The following is a 16336-nucleotide window of genomic DNA, read 5'->3' on the forward strand; positions in this document are numbered from 1 at the left end:
TCCAATCCAGGCCCTTCCACGTGCCAGGAAGGGGAGTTAACTCAGAATTCAGTATGCTTTCTTCCAGTGTAAATGCAGAAATACATGTTACTGCAATGCCTTATGACTTTGAGTCAATTTCTATTGGACACACACTTTACTTAATATTCAATCACTGACACTGCTTTACTATTCAACATACATTTTTTTTCTGCAAAATTCCTAAACTTTACAAAGGCAAATGAGTGCTTTTATAATACCAGAGTATTTGATCATATTCTTTGTTCTAGTTTTTATCTATACATGGATAACTTATCAAGACAGGATTCATTTTCCACCCTTTCAAGTTGTTAGGACTCATTTTTATGTAAAGATTGAAAGAAAGAGTAACTGTGAGGTTACCTAATAGAATTTTTTGAAGCGGGTAAGACCTAACTTTTTAAGCAAAGTGGGTTTTACCCTGAGAAACGGTTGTGGGCACCTCAACTCAGAGCAGAAAACTGCTGAGGGCAGGAGGGCAGTGACTTAAAGAAAAACGGCAACACAAATCCAACTTATTTAATAAAATATGCCATTTTTCTACTTACAAAGGTCTGCTGTTATAGCTATGAGGTTCCATACATCAGAAAAATATATAAACAGAAGTAAAAATCTGGTGATTACATAGAAAAAAGAAAACTTTTCCCAATTACTCACCTCTTTGAACAAGTCCTTTGATCAGGTGTAGAGGAGGAAGGCAAGAAGACTAATGCCTACCCAAAATGTTAGTAGTTGGGGCCAAAAAACAAAAGTTTATCAGTAACAGTAAAGAATCTAGTAACAATCACAGCATAGTATCAAAAAATGGCTCAGCTTGAATGTGATCTGCTCCACAGCCTAGACGGAAGGGTAGGGCTGTGGGCTAGCCGGCTTCTCTGAAATGTAAACATTAACTGCAATAGGGTAATCATCCTAAAAGATTAATTGCATGAGATGGCCTTGAGCTAGAATCCACTCAATCTCAAATACAGCTGTGAGTACAGCAGGTTTAGGAATAGTATCTTATTAAGGAACTTAGCCCAGGAAAACCATAACTTAACCCTTTTTAAAGTAGCCCAAAATTTTTGTATTTCACAAGTCTGAATTTTCTCATTAATCCTTCGGACACTTCCTAAGTTATAATCACTACACTTTATTGTAAATATAATTTACGGATGAGGCATCAGTTTCGATTGTATGGTTTAATTGCAATGATGTCTCTTTAAGCCCTTTAGTATGGATGTAGTGTTGGATGAGCACATGTCAACTGATATTTTACTTATTTGTTAAATGCCAGGCAGAATCCTAATGAACACACACACATATGCAGTAGTGAATGAAGCAGATAAATCCCAGCCAAGGAATCTGCATGACTTCAACATAAATGATGATGACTATCATTAGACTGGCATATGTCATCAACAGAAACAAAGAATGAAAACATAACCCTTTAGCTCTATGAAAAACCACAGCATATTTTTTTCTTTTCCTTTTTTAAGTAAAGTGTATTTAGCCTAGAGGAAAAAGGTAAGATAAATTAAAAATCTGACACTATGATTTCCCAAAGGAAATACGAATTTCGTTTGTTTTCATTTATATTAGATTGTCTTACAGACTTCAAAAATGTGTATTTAAGTTTATATTATGTTAAAATCCTATACGCTTAAAACCATTCTTCGTAATTCTTCTCTAGGTATTTAAATGCGTGAATCTCATTTGTCTTTTCTGAATGCAAGAAGTCTAATGAACACTTTTCGCACTAGAGTAAAACTAGGAGTATTTAGCAAATGCTTAGCAGAACATATCAATGAAAGGGGTGCACTATAGTCTCAAGATGCATATAGTTCACAGAATAACGCAGACTTTTCAGTTGCTATTACCACTCTAAATGAATTACCTTACTCTAGGAACGCCTGTTTTCATTTTATAGATAGATACACTATCAGTGCCACTTTAGAAAAACCCAAAAGATGAAATAATAACTAGTCAAAGTTTTACATGTTGAGAAATAATAGTAACATTTAAAAAAAGGCAATCAAAAAACGATGGTCCTGTCACATTATTTAAATTCATCTGAGATTACAAATAAACCTTAGGCTGAATCATACTAACTTCTCTTACTAATCTTCCCAACACGGAAGGGAAGAATAGGAGAAAACAAGAATAGCTGAGGTCAAGATTTTGCCTGATATTAAATATGTAAGGAAATTTAATTCTAGTGATGCTAAGGAAAAATAAGATTTCAGCATTGAGTGCTCATCTTAACTAAAATATATAAACTGAAATGCTCTCCCATGAGTAAATCAGGTTCAACTCTAGAAGAACAAGTATTCAAAGATATGCCAGCTTTTGTGAAACTGAACATTTAGAAACAGGATCTGCTAGATATAAAATATCCACGTTCCAATCACCTGGAACCTTCACACTAAACCTTTCTAGTAACTAAAGTCTATTTGAAGGGATAATCAAAAGAAGACAATGGAAGAGAGTTGATTTACAGGTTTTATAGCAAGGATATAACATTTCCAGGTTCCTAAAGTCAAAATTCAATACACTGATATAAAACTTCTATTTAAATCAAAAGGGTTCTGTTATGATAGTGATCTGTTCACAGTAGCATTTACAAGAAGAGAGGCAGAGAGGCAGGCGGTTCTCTGAGGTTGAGGCCAGGGTGGCCTAGAGAGTTTCAAGACAGCTGGTGCTACACAGAGAAACACTGTCTCAAAAAAAAAAAAGTTTAATCAAAAGAGAATCATTGTTTTTGCTGAGTCTGATTTGCATAGGTTCACTGCAGCAATACTTTATGATTTATGACTATGTTTTATAGGGATCTGAAGATGTGATGAGATTATTAAGAAATACAGAAATCTATTTTGAGGATATGCTAAAAACACATCAATAGCTTTTTATTCAAATATATAAAAAGTTTAAAGTTGTACTTTAAAAATCATTATTCATGGAATTAAAACATGTTTTACAGACTCTAATTTCTCTTATGAAACATTACTGGTTTATCTCCCAAAATTTTATGCATGATTTAAAGACTTTATCTCTGACCTCTATGTCAAATGCTTGGACTGGTTAGCAGTCTTGACTATTGCTAAATTGGGACCTCTAAAAATTAAATTCAAGGAAATAATGTTGCCAGTTGTCAGGTATTGAGTAATATACAATGGGGGGGGGGGAGAGCCAATCTCAAGCAGGCAATTTGATTACATAACATTTTCTCAAAGATAATGATCTTCCACAAAGTCATGTCTTATTTCTTAACAGAAGTGACATGGCAATGAGAAGTTTAGGAACAAAATATCTCCCCTTTTCTGAGTTTATCAACAGTAGCCACTATTAAAACATTGGGCTGATCAATCTGTCCCAAATCATTTAAAGGGCAATGATATAATTTGTCCTATCTAAATCTCCACTTGAAAGAGACAATCTCAGCATGTCCAAATTAAAAGAACAAAGATGACAGCAAAGACTAAGTGCTAAATTTTACTTAAAAAACAAAACGAAAAACCTCCTGCACTGAAGGAAATAGTATAAATCACATTACTAACCCTGAAAAGTTAGCATGTAAAGAGTATTCTATCTTTAAGCCATTGCCTTTGTAAAATATTCCATAGGAAACTTATAGATGAAAACACATTTAAGGACCTCAAATGCACTGATTTATGATGTTCATAAATATTAAAAAAGGAAAGTAATGTAGCTACCATGGGTAGGATGAAACAAAATTTCAGGGATTTATTATCTTGAAAATGATCATACAATTTCCTTAGAGCTAAGCATTTTACGTAGAAATAAACACTAGAGCACACTACAAGAGAAGGTTTAATAATAGATAAAAATGTACAAAAATATTGAAATCAGATATGCTTTAGAATGTGTAGAATGAAGTCAATACTTCTCAGTGAGAAGGAAGGTAATTTACAACCTCCTTAATGGAATTTAAAAAAAAAAGTGAAAGAGAAAGACTGGATTAAAAATTAAAGGAAAATATTTTAAGTCAACATTGATTTTTTTCCCCCTACAAGGATATTTCAACTATCACTCAGAGTTTGGTGGCACATTCTTTAGTAGGTCCTTAAGGCAATATATTTAAACTAATTTACAATTTGATTTGATGTTAGCTATTTCAAAACATCACCTCAAAAATGATGCTCAAAATAATGCCCTCATAAGCCTTTTAAAAATTTACTCAGATGTTTCATAAAAAATAATGGTGGCTTTATTACAGCAGTGCTCGTTCGTACTGCTACAGTGAAAGATCTACCAGTTTCCATCCAAAACACCTATTTCTGAAGAGCTCACCATAAAAGATAACATGGGCTTCAACCAGTGAGTAGTGCACAAAAAAGCAGTCTTACATAGGATGCTGGTGCTTTTTCTGTACTACATTATCAAAAAAATTTTCACTGTATCTTCAAAATCCAACTTCTATACAGTAAATCAAATCACCTCATGACTTAGAACAAAGTAGAGACGTCTGCAGCGACCAGTAAATTGCCACTTTTAATCCCATCCTGCAGTGCCCTATGAAAGGGTCACAGAAAGACAGTTATGACCATAGGAAAATATGATTCTTGATACAGAATCAAGTTATTTTCAATTTCCTTTGCTTTTATAAAGTCCACAATAACAATACATAAATGCACTTTTTTTTCCTGTGACACAATTAAAACCCAGTGTTATGTAAATTGAACTAAAAATAATCCCTGGTCTGAATTAGACTTTAAATCATACTATAAACATATATTTGGTATAATTTATTGATCATCATCCAGTTGCTCCAAAAGGGTTCTTCTGCGCTTTTCTAATTCCCCTTCACTCAGTTCACTGCCAGAAGTATCCCAGTTACCCTGCAAAGATATTCAACATAATTACAGTTAAAGTTAATCCAGAAAATGTTAAGACTGAAGCTGTAAAAAAAGATTTCAAAGTAGATATGGAATTTCATTACAGAAACACATTTCACAGGGTTTTTAAGATTTATTGATTTATTTTATGCACAAGTACTCTGTCTTCATGTATACCTGCATACCAGAAAAGTACATCTGATCCTAGTACAGGTAGTTGTGAGCCACCAAGTAGTTGCTGGAAATTTAACTCAGGACCTCTAGAAGAGCAGACAGTGCTCTCAACCACTGAGCTACCTCTCCATCCCCTAACAGGCTTTTAAAACTAATGCTTTGCTCCAAAGCCCAACAATGGGTTATTAAGCTTTCCTTGGATGTCATTGGAGGAATGCTAAGACAAGGACTTCATATGGAGCTATTTAAGTTTATATTAAAATATATAAACAAGGAAAAATTATACATACTGGTTTCTTTCATATAATTAAATATGACACATTCCTACTTAATGGAAGCCAGGGGCCCACTTCCTAGGAAGTATGATTTTTGCTAATTTTATAAGTTGTAGGTAATCCTGATTAAATTTAGACTCTAAATGTTCTCAATCCTTTAAATATTTAATTATTTATTTATTTATTTATTTATTTATTTATTTATTATGTATACAGTGCTCTGCCTCCATGTACATTTACAGGCCAGAAGAGGGCTTCATATCACATTACAGATGTTTGTGAGCCACCATTGGCTTTGGACTCAGGAATTTAACTCAGGACCTCTGGAAGAACAGTCATTCTCCACGGAGATCATGAATCACATTCACTCATAGAAATTTAATAATAATGTGGTAGGTCTGGGAAGAGTTGGAGAAAGGGACCGAATATGATTAAAATAGATTGTATTTTTAAAAACAATAAAAAAGCAGGAAAACAACAATAATAGTAAACCACCACCACATACAATATTATGCCAATGGGCCAGAATATCCTGACACAGGGTTTCCCCTCATTAATGACTCACAGGCATAAACCCACTTTGGTATGAAGATGGTACAACGAACTGGCAAAGCCAAGAAGGCTGACACTACTGTCTGCCCTGTCATTGTTATTATGTACGTGAAGATTAAGCCTACTGTAATTTGGTATTAAATTTCCTATTCCTCTGTGCCTGCCACTCTCCATTAGTCTATATTGTTGCTGGAATACTACTTCTTGAAACTGTATTTATGAGCAATGATAACTATGGCCATCTAGAAAAACCATATTTGAGCCTTCTAAATTTTATATTCTAAAGGAAGGTGGGGTTAAAAAGGTCAGTATGCACATGGTGGCACAGGCCTTTAATACTAGCACTCAGTAAGGAAACCCGGGTGGCTCTCTTAGTTCCGACAGCCAGGGCTACAAAACCCCCATAATCTGAAAATCAAGGGAAAAGTGCCCAATGTACTTCTTTGTGGCCCTATAAAATTTACAGTGTATCTTTTTTTTCCAAGCTAAAGAGACAACTTTAACAAAACAAGACATAAGTCTGAGAGACTCAAAGAGGTGGTCGTTTATGACTATAGGTTCAGAATTCTATTTTATGACATGCAGTTCAGAGAATTTCATCTTTTCTCCAATGTTAGCAGGCCCAAGAAAAAAAGCCTATCCATTAAACACCATTAAGGTTTTAATGAGGGCATCCGTTTTTGATTTTTGTGAATCCAGGAAAGAAACAATTCTAAGTACTTACAGAATCCTTTCCAGTCTTTTTCTTAGGTGATTTGTGTTTTGACTCTGATCTCTGTCTACTTCTGTCTTTTTCACTTTCCCGATCTTTATCTTTTTTATCCTTTTCTCGTTCAGTGTCTGATTCTGGAGAGTCCTATGTAAATAAAAACATAGTAATTTTGATAAGTTACCACTGTTACAAATTATTTATGCAGATAAGATTTAATAATATCACATTTACTAGGTTATGTGTTTGCAGAGAGTAAAAATGTAATTTGTTAACTCCAGGATTTTTTTCTTTTAGGATTTTGAGACAGGGTTTCTTTGTGTAGCCCTGGCTGTCTCAGAACTCGCTTTGTTACCAGCCTGGTCTCAAACTCAGAGATCTGCCAATCTCTGCCTCACAAATGGAGGGATTAAAGTATGTGCCACCATGCCCCACTTTGAATACCAGGACTTGATAGAATTTCTCCAATGTTCATGGGAGAGAGGCAGTAGTGTTTCCCACAGGAAGGATAACATTTGGATAGGGTAAAACACCATTAAAAGCCTCACTACCAGGTTATATCTACTGCATAAACTATAGAGAAATATTAGTTATTATTTAGAAGCCAGGGCACCATACATACTAACCACACACCTTCGACAGGGTACACCCTTATCTCCTGCACATTTTTCAACAACCATAACTCTAGTTTATTTAGATATGTAACAGGATGCTGCTGACTAAGCTGTGTATTTAGTCATGTACAAGGTTGAAGGTGTATAATAAAACCTCTTCCTTAAAATTATTGCTGAGAAATAAGTATTTAAAATATTAGTGCTTAAAAAAGTAGTTCTGAATTAGATACAAATATTAGTGAGAAGCATGAAAAAACCAAAACATCTAATTCAATACATCTGTGCTAAAATCTCAGGCACTAACATTTATGAAAAAATCATATGTAAACCTAATATGTCTACAAGAGCAGAAGAAACGCATTTGTATTTGTGCACGCTCACACCCACACATACATCCACACAGACACTCTTCCTTTTGAAGACCAGAGCAAGAATCCTAATCCTAAACTTGTGTGTGTTTTTATTTGAAGCTCCAAGTGATTTTAATGAAGATTAAGGTGAAGCACACCTACACATTCTATTTTTTTTTATTGCCAAATGACTATACATAATAAATAGCTTGAGAAGGCCCAAAGAATCCTTTCCAGAGCAAAGCCTTGTTAAAAACTAGAAACTTTCTTACAGATTTATGTCTCCTCTTTTTGCTTTTCTTCTTATGCTTTTTTGATTTCTTGTAACTTCTCTCTGTAGAGCACAGAAAGCAAAAGAAAGGTCAGAATATGATGAAATCAAAGTGTCAAGGTTTGCTCAAATAAAGAGAAATGCTCACCAGACTCAGCACTAGAAGAATGTTCTGAAGCAGAATGGGACTCTGATCGCTGTCTTTTTTTCTTTGAATGGCTGTCATCATCATCTGAATCTGATCCCTGAACAATAAACATAAATCTAGTTACAATAATGTTCATAAATATTTTGGTATACTGTGCCAGGCAATACACCTCCTTACCGATCGAGAGCGGGAGCGTTTCCTATGGTGTTTCTTAGATTTCTTAGAATGTTTCTTGTTCTTTGAATGATGATGTTGACATTCATGCTAGAGTGCCAAAAGAAAAACTTTAAAGAACTGCACTTGCTTTACAGAGGCAATTACAAGGAAATGTTTCATGCTCAACACATGACATCTTCAAAAATATCCCAAACAAGATAGTTTAAGGTACAAGAAATCATTAATTTTTCCGTATTCTTATTAGCTATTCTACAGACTTATTCATTTAGATATCTAAATAATTTTACAAAATACTAATAAGAAATAGTTTTTTATAAAAATGACAAAAGGCAAAGGTTGATAGGGAAAAGTGTTTTGTCCTAGAAGGGTATAACTTTCAATAATGATTAGATAAAATATATTCAGGCATCATTTTGCTGGCTAATTTAACTAGCTTTGGTTAGTACATTAGGCCAAGCCCTGAGATAAAAAACCTCACAGACATCCTTAAACTGAGATTTATAAAATCTATTCCTCGTTATTTCGTTCTGAGAAGCAATTCCTCCTTATTCAGACAGGGAATGATTATTTAACTACAGTTTGTGTCCGTAACACTTATTAAACAAGTTATTGTGGGTGGTGGTGGTGGTAGTGGAGGAGGAGGAGGATGGTATACAGGGCAGTTAGATAGTTCAGTATGTAAAGGGCAAGACCCAAGTTCTGTTCTTGGCACCCATAAGGTAGAGGGAGAAAACAAACTCCTGAATGCGGTCTTCCTACTTCCATAATCACACACAATCATAAAATGCTTTATGAGACTACTTGGAAAAGAGAGCTGCAGTAAAAGCTCCTTGTTCCTAATCTTTATTCCCATGTCTCAAGAAACACACATTTGGTCGAATAAATGGAAATGGAAAAATATGGCTAAGAAGTAACCTATATCCTTGTCTCATTACATGCTCCCTCAAGGCCTAATTTATCAGGTCTCACAATCTGAAGTAGTTTAACCCTTTTCTATATTATCATCTCTAGCCCAAATCATCAAATATATATAGCTGGAGGTGTGTGTGTGTGTGTGTTTGTTTATGGTGTATGCATGAGATATGTACCCATGCAGAGGCCAGATGAAGATGTATGGTCTTTTCTTCTATGGCTCTCAATCTTTTCCCCTTAGGATGGGGCCTCTCACTGTAACAGAAATTCTTTTTTTTTTTTTCCTGGTTTAGCTGCCTACCTGCTAAGCACCCAAGATTTCCTGGTGTCAACTCACAGGTACTGGGTATTCAGATTGTTTTTTATGCTTGCAAAGAAAGCAATCTTACCCAATGAACCATCTCTTTAACCCTTGCAGATTCTTTAATTAAGAAAAGATATGTAAGGGGTCCTGCTCAACTATGGCACCAGTCAAGGACAATATGTGCAGTAAACTTTGAACCCCTACCCAGATCTAGCCAATGGACAGGACATTCTCCACAGTTGAGTGGAGAGTGGGGTCTGACTTTCACATGAACTCTGGTGCCCCATATCTGACCACGTCCCCTGCATGGGGAGACCTGGTGGCACTCAGAGGAAGGATAGCAGGCTACCCATGAAGAGACTTGATACCCTATGAGCATATACAGGGGGAGGAGGACCCCCTCAGTCACAGTCAATAGGGGAGGGGAGTAAGGGGAAAATGGAAAGGAGGGAGGAATGGGAGGATACAAGGGATGGGATAACAATTGAGATGTAATATGAATAAATTAATATATAAAAAAATAAATAAAAGTTTAAAAAAACTTCCATAGAATAAAAAGCACTATAAATATATAAAAAAGAACTTTACACAGGAAATATTTAATGTAAATATGAGGTTATATCTAAGCTATAAAGTTAAGACAAAAGAGAATAAACAGTCAATTGGAAATATTAAAAAAAAAAAAAAAGAAAGAAAAGATACATAATTCACTTCCTAGTACACACACCTCAAAGTACATTTAAATGCTTTGGAATCTGGGTATAACTAAGACTTTGATACAAGACTTCTGTGGATAGAACCTGAGGCTCTACCTTTCCGTGAGGCTTGTAGGTAACACCACTGGGCAGAGGTATAGAGTAGTATAAACTAAGGTCAGCATGGATCAGCCAAAGAGGCAGGTGTGAATCAGCATGGAAGCCCACAGGAGTTTATGGTTAGCAGAGAAAACCATTGTAACCTACAGGTGTACAAGCAGACAGACCACTGTATACATAATAATAAATAAGTATTTTTTTAAAGCACTAATAGAGTCAAATAGCATAGGTTGGACTCCCTTTCCTGGAAAACTTACTTCACGTTGTCATAGTTTGCTCATCTGTAACTTCATGGACTTGCTATGAGAATTTAGTTCACACATGTAAGCTATATTAATGCTACATGAATTATCTCATGCAGTCATTATAATTATTATTTAATGACAAATAGTCAAAATATTCCAAACAGCCAGGCGTGGTAGCACACGTCTGTAATCCCAGCACTTGAGAGGCAGAGGCAGGTGGATTGCTGTGAATTTGAGGCTAACCTAGTCTACAGAGAGAGTCCAAGACAGGCAAGGCTATACAGAGAAGCCCTGGTCTCGAAAAACAATAACAAAACAAAACAAACAAAAATCCTACCATACAATAGTCACTTGATACTTCCCCCACTGATATTTTAAACAAAACCTACTATTTTTCCCACTGTTTCTCAGACTCCCTGGATTTTTGGCCTACCTAATGTAGTCTAATGTCTGAAACAAACACTTTTTAAAAAATACTTATTTATTTATTATTATATATACAGTGGTCTGTCTGCTTGTGTACCCGGTAGGCCAGAAGAGGGCATCAGTTGGTTGTAAACCACCATGTGGTTGCTGGGAATTGAACTCAGGACCTTTGGAAGAGCAGGCAGCACTCTTAACCACTGAGCCATTTATCCAGCCACAAACAAACACTTTCAAAAAAATTTGTTTTCCAAGAAAGCTTCAGGATATTCCAAGACTTAGTTACTAACTGATTTGTGAAGCTGACAAACAGCTGAATTTCTACAACTATGAAACAAACAGCAAATCTCAGGCAATAGCTTTAACAGTCCATGCAAACCAGTTTTTCACTTCAAACAGTTCTACAGAAAAACATTCTTTGATCTGAATAGTAAAAAAAAGAAGCAGAGAATATTAAGAAATATACTTGACTATTTTTAATTCAAAGTTTCACCTTTTATATCATTAACAAACTAAGAATTACCTCAAGTACATGCATGAAATCTTTAAATATTCTTTTTCTTTCAGATTCTAGAGTTATGTCCTCAAATGCTGGTTCTTTTACAAATCTTTCCCGGATCTGGAAAGCAATGATATGGAATGAATATATAACTGCCTAGACAATTATATCATGACTAAAAGGAATCTGACCTATAGGTAAAACTCTGGTAAGTCTTCAAGTACGTATTTTTTCTTCCTTCAAATGTTCTGGCAGGGAGCCAGGCAGTGGTGGCGCACGCCTGTAATCCCAGCACTTGGGAAGCAGAGGCAGGCAGATCTCTTTTTTTAAGTTCAAGGCCAGCCTGGTCTACAAAGTGAGTCCAGGACAGCCAAGGCTACACAGAAGAGAAACCCTCTCAAAAACAAAACAAACAAACAAACAAATAAACAAAAAACATGACAAAAGTTCTGGCAGTGTGTGGCAGTACACACCTAGAGGCAGAGCCAAGTAGATCTCTGATGTACAGAGTTCTAAGACAACTAGTGCTGCAAAGGGAAACCCTCTAACCAGCAAATCTCTCAGTAGAGGGAAGGGGAACACCAATCCATCCACAAATACTTTGACTCAAAATTCACCCTACCTGGAATATGCAGGAATACATATAGAGAGCAGAGACTGAAGGAAGGTCCAACCAATGCCTGGTCCAACCCAAGACCCACCCCACAAGAGAGATCCAATCCCTGACACTACTAACAATACTCTGCTATGCTTGCATACAGGAGCCTATCAGAGTTGTCCTCTGAGAGGCTCCGCCCAGCAGCAGCACCTCGAAAGAGATGCTGAGATTCACAGCCAAACACTGAGTGATACATAGGGAGCTTTGTGGAAAAGTGTGGAGTGGGAAGAAAAGGACCTGGAGGTGACAAGATCTTCACAAAAAGACCAGCAGAGCCAACTAACCAGGGCCCAGAAGGGCCTACTGAGACTGAGGCACCAACCAAGGACCTTGCATGGATGTGATCTAGGTCCCCTACACAGATGTAGCTGATGGGTACCTCAGGCTTCATGTGGGTCCCCTAGTAAGGGGAGAGAGAGAGAGAAACCCTGTCCCCTGGTAGTAGTGTATTCAAACCACTTTGAAGAAACTATGCCTAAATTCAAGTCATAGCTAACTTTTGACATATATGTTTTATGAATACTTTTAGCTTATCTGCGTCCTTAAGAAACAAACTAGTATTATTTTCAATTGTAAAGCATGGTTCATTATGGATAATTTACGATTATACATACATCTTCCCAGACAGCATCCAGTTCTATTGGAGGAGCAGCTTGTTTCAGCATACTCTTAAATGCAGACTCTTTTCGTTTCATTTTCCGAGCTTCCTCTTTTTCTCTTTCACGCTCACGGGCTTCCGCCTTTTCTAGTAACTATCAAAAAATCGTATCTAATAAATTATGATAGTATTGCAAACAAGTCATAGTTCTTAAAACTATTACCACACCATTTATGAATGTTTTAAATGACCTCTAACAATGAAATGTAACATAGTACATCATCTTAACAAATTTTGTTTTACTTTACCTTATAAATAAATATTCACAGTAAATATTTACTGTATTTACAGTAAATAAAATATTCACAGTATTTTATCCCACTAGCTCACAACTTTAAGTAATTTCAAGATGAATAAGGATAGTTATCTGCAATAATTAAACTTACGCTATTGAAAGCCAACTTGATATTTCCAGCATCCAAAGTAGTTGATCTTTTGGTTGAACTGATTATTGCCACAAAATCTTCAAAAGTTGTGTTTACTTCAACTACAAATCCTTTATCCTAAAAGCCAGGAATCTTGTTATAAATAACATGTAACTCCAAGGAATGAATCAATGTTTTCAAATAGGTAAGAACAAGTATTTTATTTACCTTCAGAATGTCTTTTATTATCTTTTTTTCATCATGATAACGTGCTTTAAGATCTTCAACATAAAACTTGAAAAGATCAAGTGCAGTTGATCCTAATGAAAAAACTAAAGAAGTCAAAAAGCTAGCTCTAACCAAGAGCTGCAATTACTTTTTGTTTGTAAAACAAACATAAAATAAAGCACACATGTCACCCCCCCCAAACACCTGTGCACCCCCACAACCACACGTCCATTCCAATTACTATCTTAGGTTTGGAAAGAAAAGAATCTCACCAGGCTGACCAAGCATATTAGTGAATCTAATGTCAGAACTAATAGTTGGATACAGTTCCATCCAAGAGGACATAGAATGTAGCTGTCCATGCTCATGCAACTCATCTAAAAATATCTGCAGGAAAGAAAAAAAATTACATTTGAAGTCACTAGAAATGTAACAGAAACATATGTTAAAAACTGTTAGCAAAATCTAAAACACTTTTTTAACAGTATTATCCAGTATCTTTAGGTGAAAAGAATATTGCTATTTGCTGGGAGCAAAAATGTTTTTAGACCACAAATAAATAATGTAAACAAATAATCCAAAGAAAGGTCTTTCAAACACTACACTATTCTTCTAGTCTTCAGCTGCCTGTCTTTTAAGAAAGAAAACAATTTTGAGTTTAGAAAAAAATCCATAATACTGTGTATGTATGTAATTATAAATCAAAGATTACTAAAAAGACTGGAATTATCTATTCTCAAATGATGAACATGTATTGTCCTATAAAATGCTGTTTCTGTTTTTTAACTAGGACTCTTCAGATATTTCTATTTAGATTAAGTTAAAAAAAAAAAAACAGAACTGTATAGATGGCTCTGTGGTTAGGGACAGGTGGGACCCAGATTCTGCTCCCAACACCCATAAGGTGACTCACAGTTACCTCTATCTTCAGTTCCAGGGAAATCTGGCCATAAGGCAATGCACAGTGCATACATATATGCAGGAAATGGACTTACATTAAATCTTAAAATAAATCAACTATAGTTATATTACTTTCCTCAAATCATTTGGGAAAATTGGGCAAAACATGCATACATGAAAATATTACACCAAAAAATTTAAAAGCCACCAATAAAAGGCAATTTCTGAACAAATAGATTGCAGCTAGTATAAAGTATGATGTTCTAATCCTCTGGTGGTGGTACGCCTTTAGTGCCAGCACTTAGAAAACAGAGACAAGAGGGTCTATTAAGGCCAGTCTGGTTTACACAATGAGTTCCAGGAAAGCCAAGGCTATACAAAGAAACAATTTCTCAAAAAATAAAAAAGTATGATATTCTATTAAACAGAACAAAGCACCCTCAGTTTTTAAAAATATCTATTACTACTTGTAAAGACAATGCCTTTTAGATATTGGTTTAACTAGATTACTAAACTTGAAATTGGCTGAGTTCAAACTGCATGTACAGGGTATATACTGCTACTGGGCAGCACTGCTGCAGAGCAACATGGGCACACACATCCTATTACCACATTCTCTTTTAACAAGAGCCAGCACTGTACACCTTAATCATTCTGAAACTCTGAAAACTCCCCTTGTTTGTATTCTTAAATGAAAATCAGGTCCTAACTTAATTCCTGCTACTTAGGAGGTCACTATGTTTCTCTCACTCCACATTTTCAGTCTTAAAATGCTTTAAAAATACCTTCATGGATTTGCTATAGGATTTTACTCCATTCAGTCACCTTTTGTTGATTATCTCACTGGAGTCACTGAACTTTGAGTCTGGTCCCATTTCAATAGTGGATCTCTAAACTGAAAAACTGTCGGGAGGTTTGCTAATTTCTTTAAAGCTGGTATTCACTAAACACCAATGTTGCCTTTTCCTTTGACTAGTCATCACCAACAGAATTTTCCTTGGTTGAACATCTCTACCTCAGATCCAACTCCGAATTATCTTTTATCTGGTCCTTTCTTTCCCCTCACATACTGTTTTTTATGTTGTTATTCATATGCACACTTTCATATACACATGTATATACTTGAATCATAAACTTTCATATTTTATGAGAGATATTGCCCATCTTTAAATTTTTCATTTCTTCTTTGACTATTTCTCTTTTATCTATAAAACCCCTTTTCCTTTTGAGATAGGATTTTCATCATGTAGCCTTGGCTGTCCTGGATCTTGAAAGCAGACCAGGCTGGCTATGAACATCCAGTTCCACTTGCTTCTGTCTCCAGAGTGCAGGGACTAAAGGCATGTGTTACCACACCTAGCCTGAAAGCTTTAAAAAAGAAACTCAAGGAAATTCCACTAAAATCAGGGACTAGACAAGGCTGTCCACTCTCTCCATAGCTCTTCAATACTGTACTTGAAGTTCTAGCTGGAGCAGTAAGAAAACAAAAGGAGATCCACAGGAACCACACCAGAAAAGAGGAAGTCAAATTATCCCTATTCACAGATGATATGATAGTGTACATAAGTGACGCCCCCCAAATTACCAGAAGATGGAAAGATCTCCCATGTTCATGGATTGGGAAAATTAACATAGTAAAAATGGCCATCTTACCAAAAGCAATGTACAGATTCAATGCAATCCCTATAAAAATACCTAAACAATTTTTAAAGACCCTGAAAATTCAATTCTCAACTTCATATGGAAAAAACAAAACAAAAACCAACAACAACAAAACCCAGAATAGCTAAAACAATCTTGTACAATAAAAGATCCTCCGAGGAAACTCTATCCCTGATCTCAAGCTGTACTACAGAGCAACAGTAATTAAAACTGCATGGTACTGACACAGCAACAGGCTCATTGATCAATGGAATTGAACTGAAGATCCAGTAAGAAACCCACACACCTATGGGCACTTGATTTTTGACAAAGAAGCCAAATCTGTACAACAAATGGTGCTGGTCTAACTGGATGTCTACACGTAGAAAAATGCAATTAGATCCATATTTATCACCATGCACAAAACTCAAGTCCAAGTGGATTAAAGGCCTCAACATAAAACCAGAGACACTAAATCTGTTAGAAGAAAAAGTGGAGAAGAGCCTGGAACACATTGGCACAGGAGACAACTTCCTGAACAGAACTCCAACAGCCCAAGCCTTAA

At 35.7% G+C, this 16336-nt stretch overlaps 1 protein-coding gene across 9 annotated transcripts in view; it reads right to left on the minus strand.

The window, feature by feature from the left end:
• Window positions 1–2481: 2481 nt before the first annotated feature.
• PRPF40A (pre-mRNA processing factor 40 homolog A) overlaps window positions 2482–16336 on the minus strand; it is a gene marked incomplete at its 5' end in the record, with an annotated part of 48630 nt that continues 34775 nt past the window's right edge. For 5 of the 9 annotated variants that reach the window (XM_084797401.1, XM_084797399.1, XM_084797397.1 and 2 more), the window contains 10 exons: window positions 2482–4856; window positions 6579–6710; window positions 7800–7861; window positions 7947–8043; window positions 8124–8210; window positions 11346–11441; window positions 12594–12731; window positions 13024–13140; window positions 13231–13334; window positions 13503–13617. In XM_084797401.1, coding sequence (XP_084653527.1) covers window positions 4764–4856; window positions 6579–6710; window positions 7800–7861; window positions 7947–8043; window positions 8124–8210; window positions 11346–11441; window positions 12594–12731; window positions 13024–13140; window positions 13231–13334; window positions 13503–13617 — 1041 coding nt within the window. In that variant the 3' untranslated portion in view covers window positions 2482–4763. The remainder of the gene's footprint in view (window positions 4857–6578; window positions 6711–7799; window positions 7862–7946; window positions 8044–8123; window positions 8211–11345; window positions 11442–12593; window positions 12732–13023; window positions 13141–13230; window positions 13335–13502; window positions 13618–16336) is intronic. The other 4 variants (XM_084797402.1, XM_084797400.1, XM_084797398.1 and 1 more) reach the window with 1 other exon arrangement.

Source organism: Acomys minous, assembly GCF_964271855.1.
Source record: "Acomys minous genome assembly, chromosome: 10".
Classification (NCBI taxonomy): Eukaryota; Metazoa; Chordata; class Mammalia; order Rodentia; family Muridae; genus Acomys; species Acomys minous.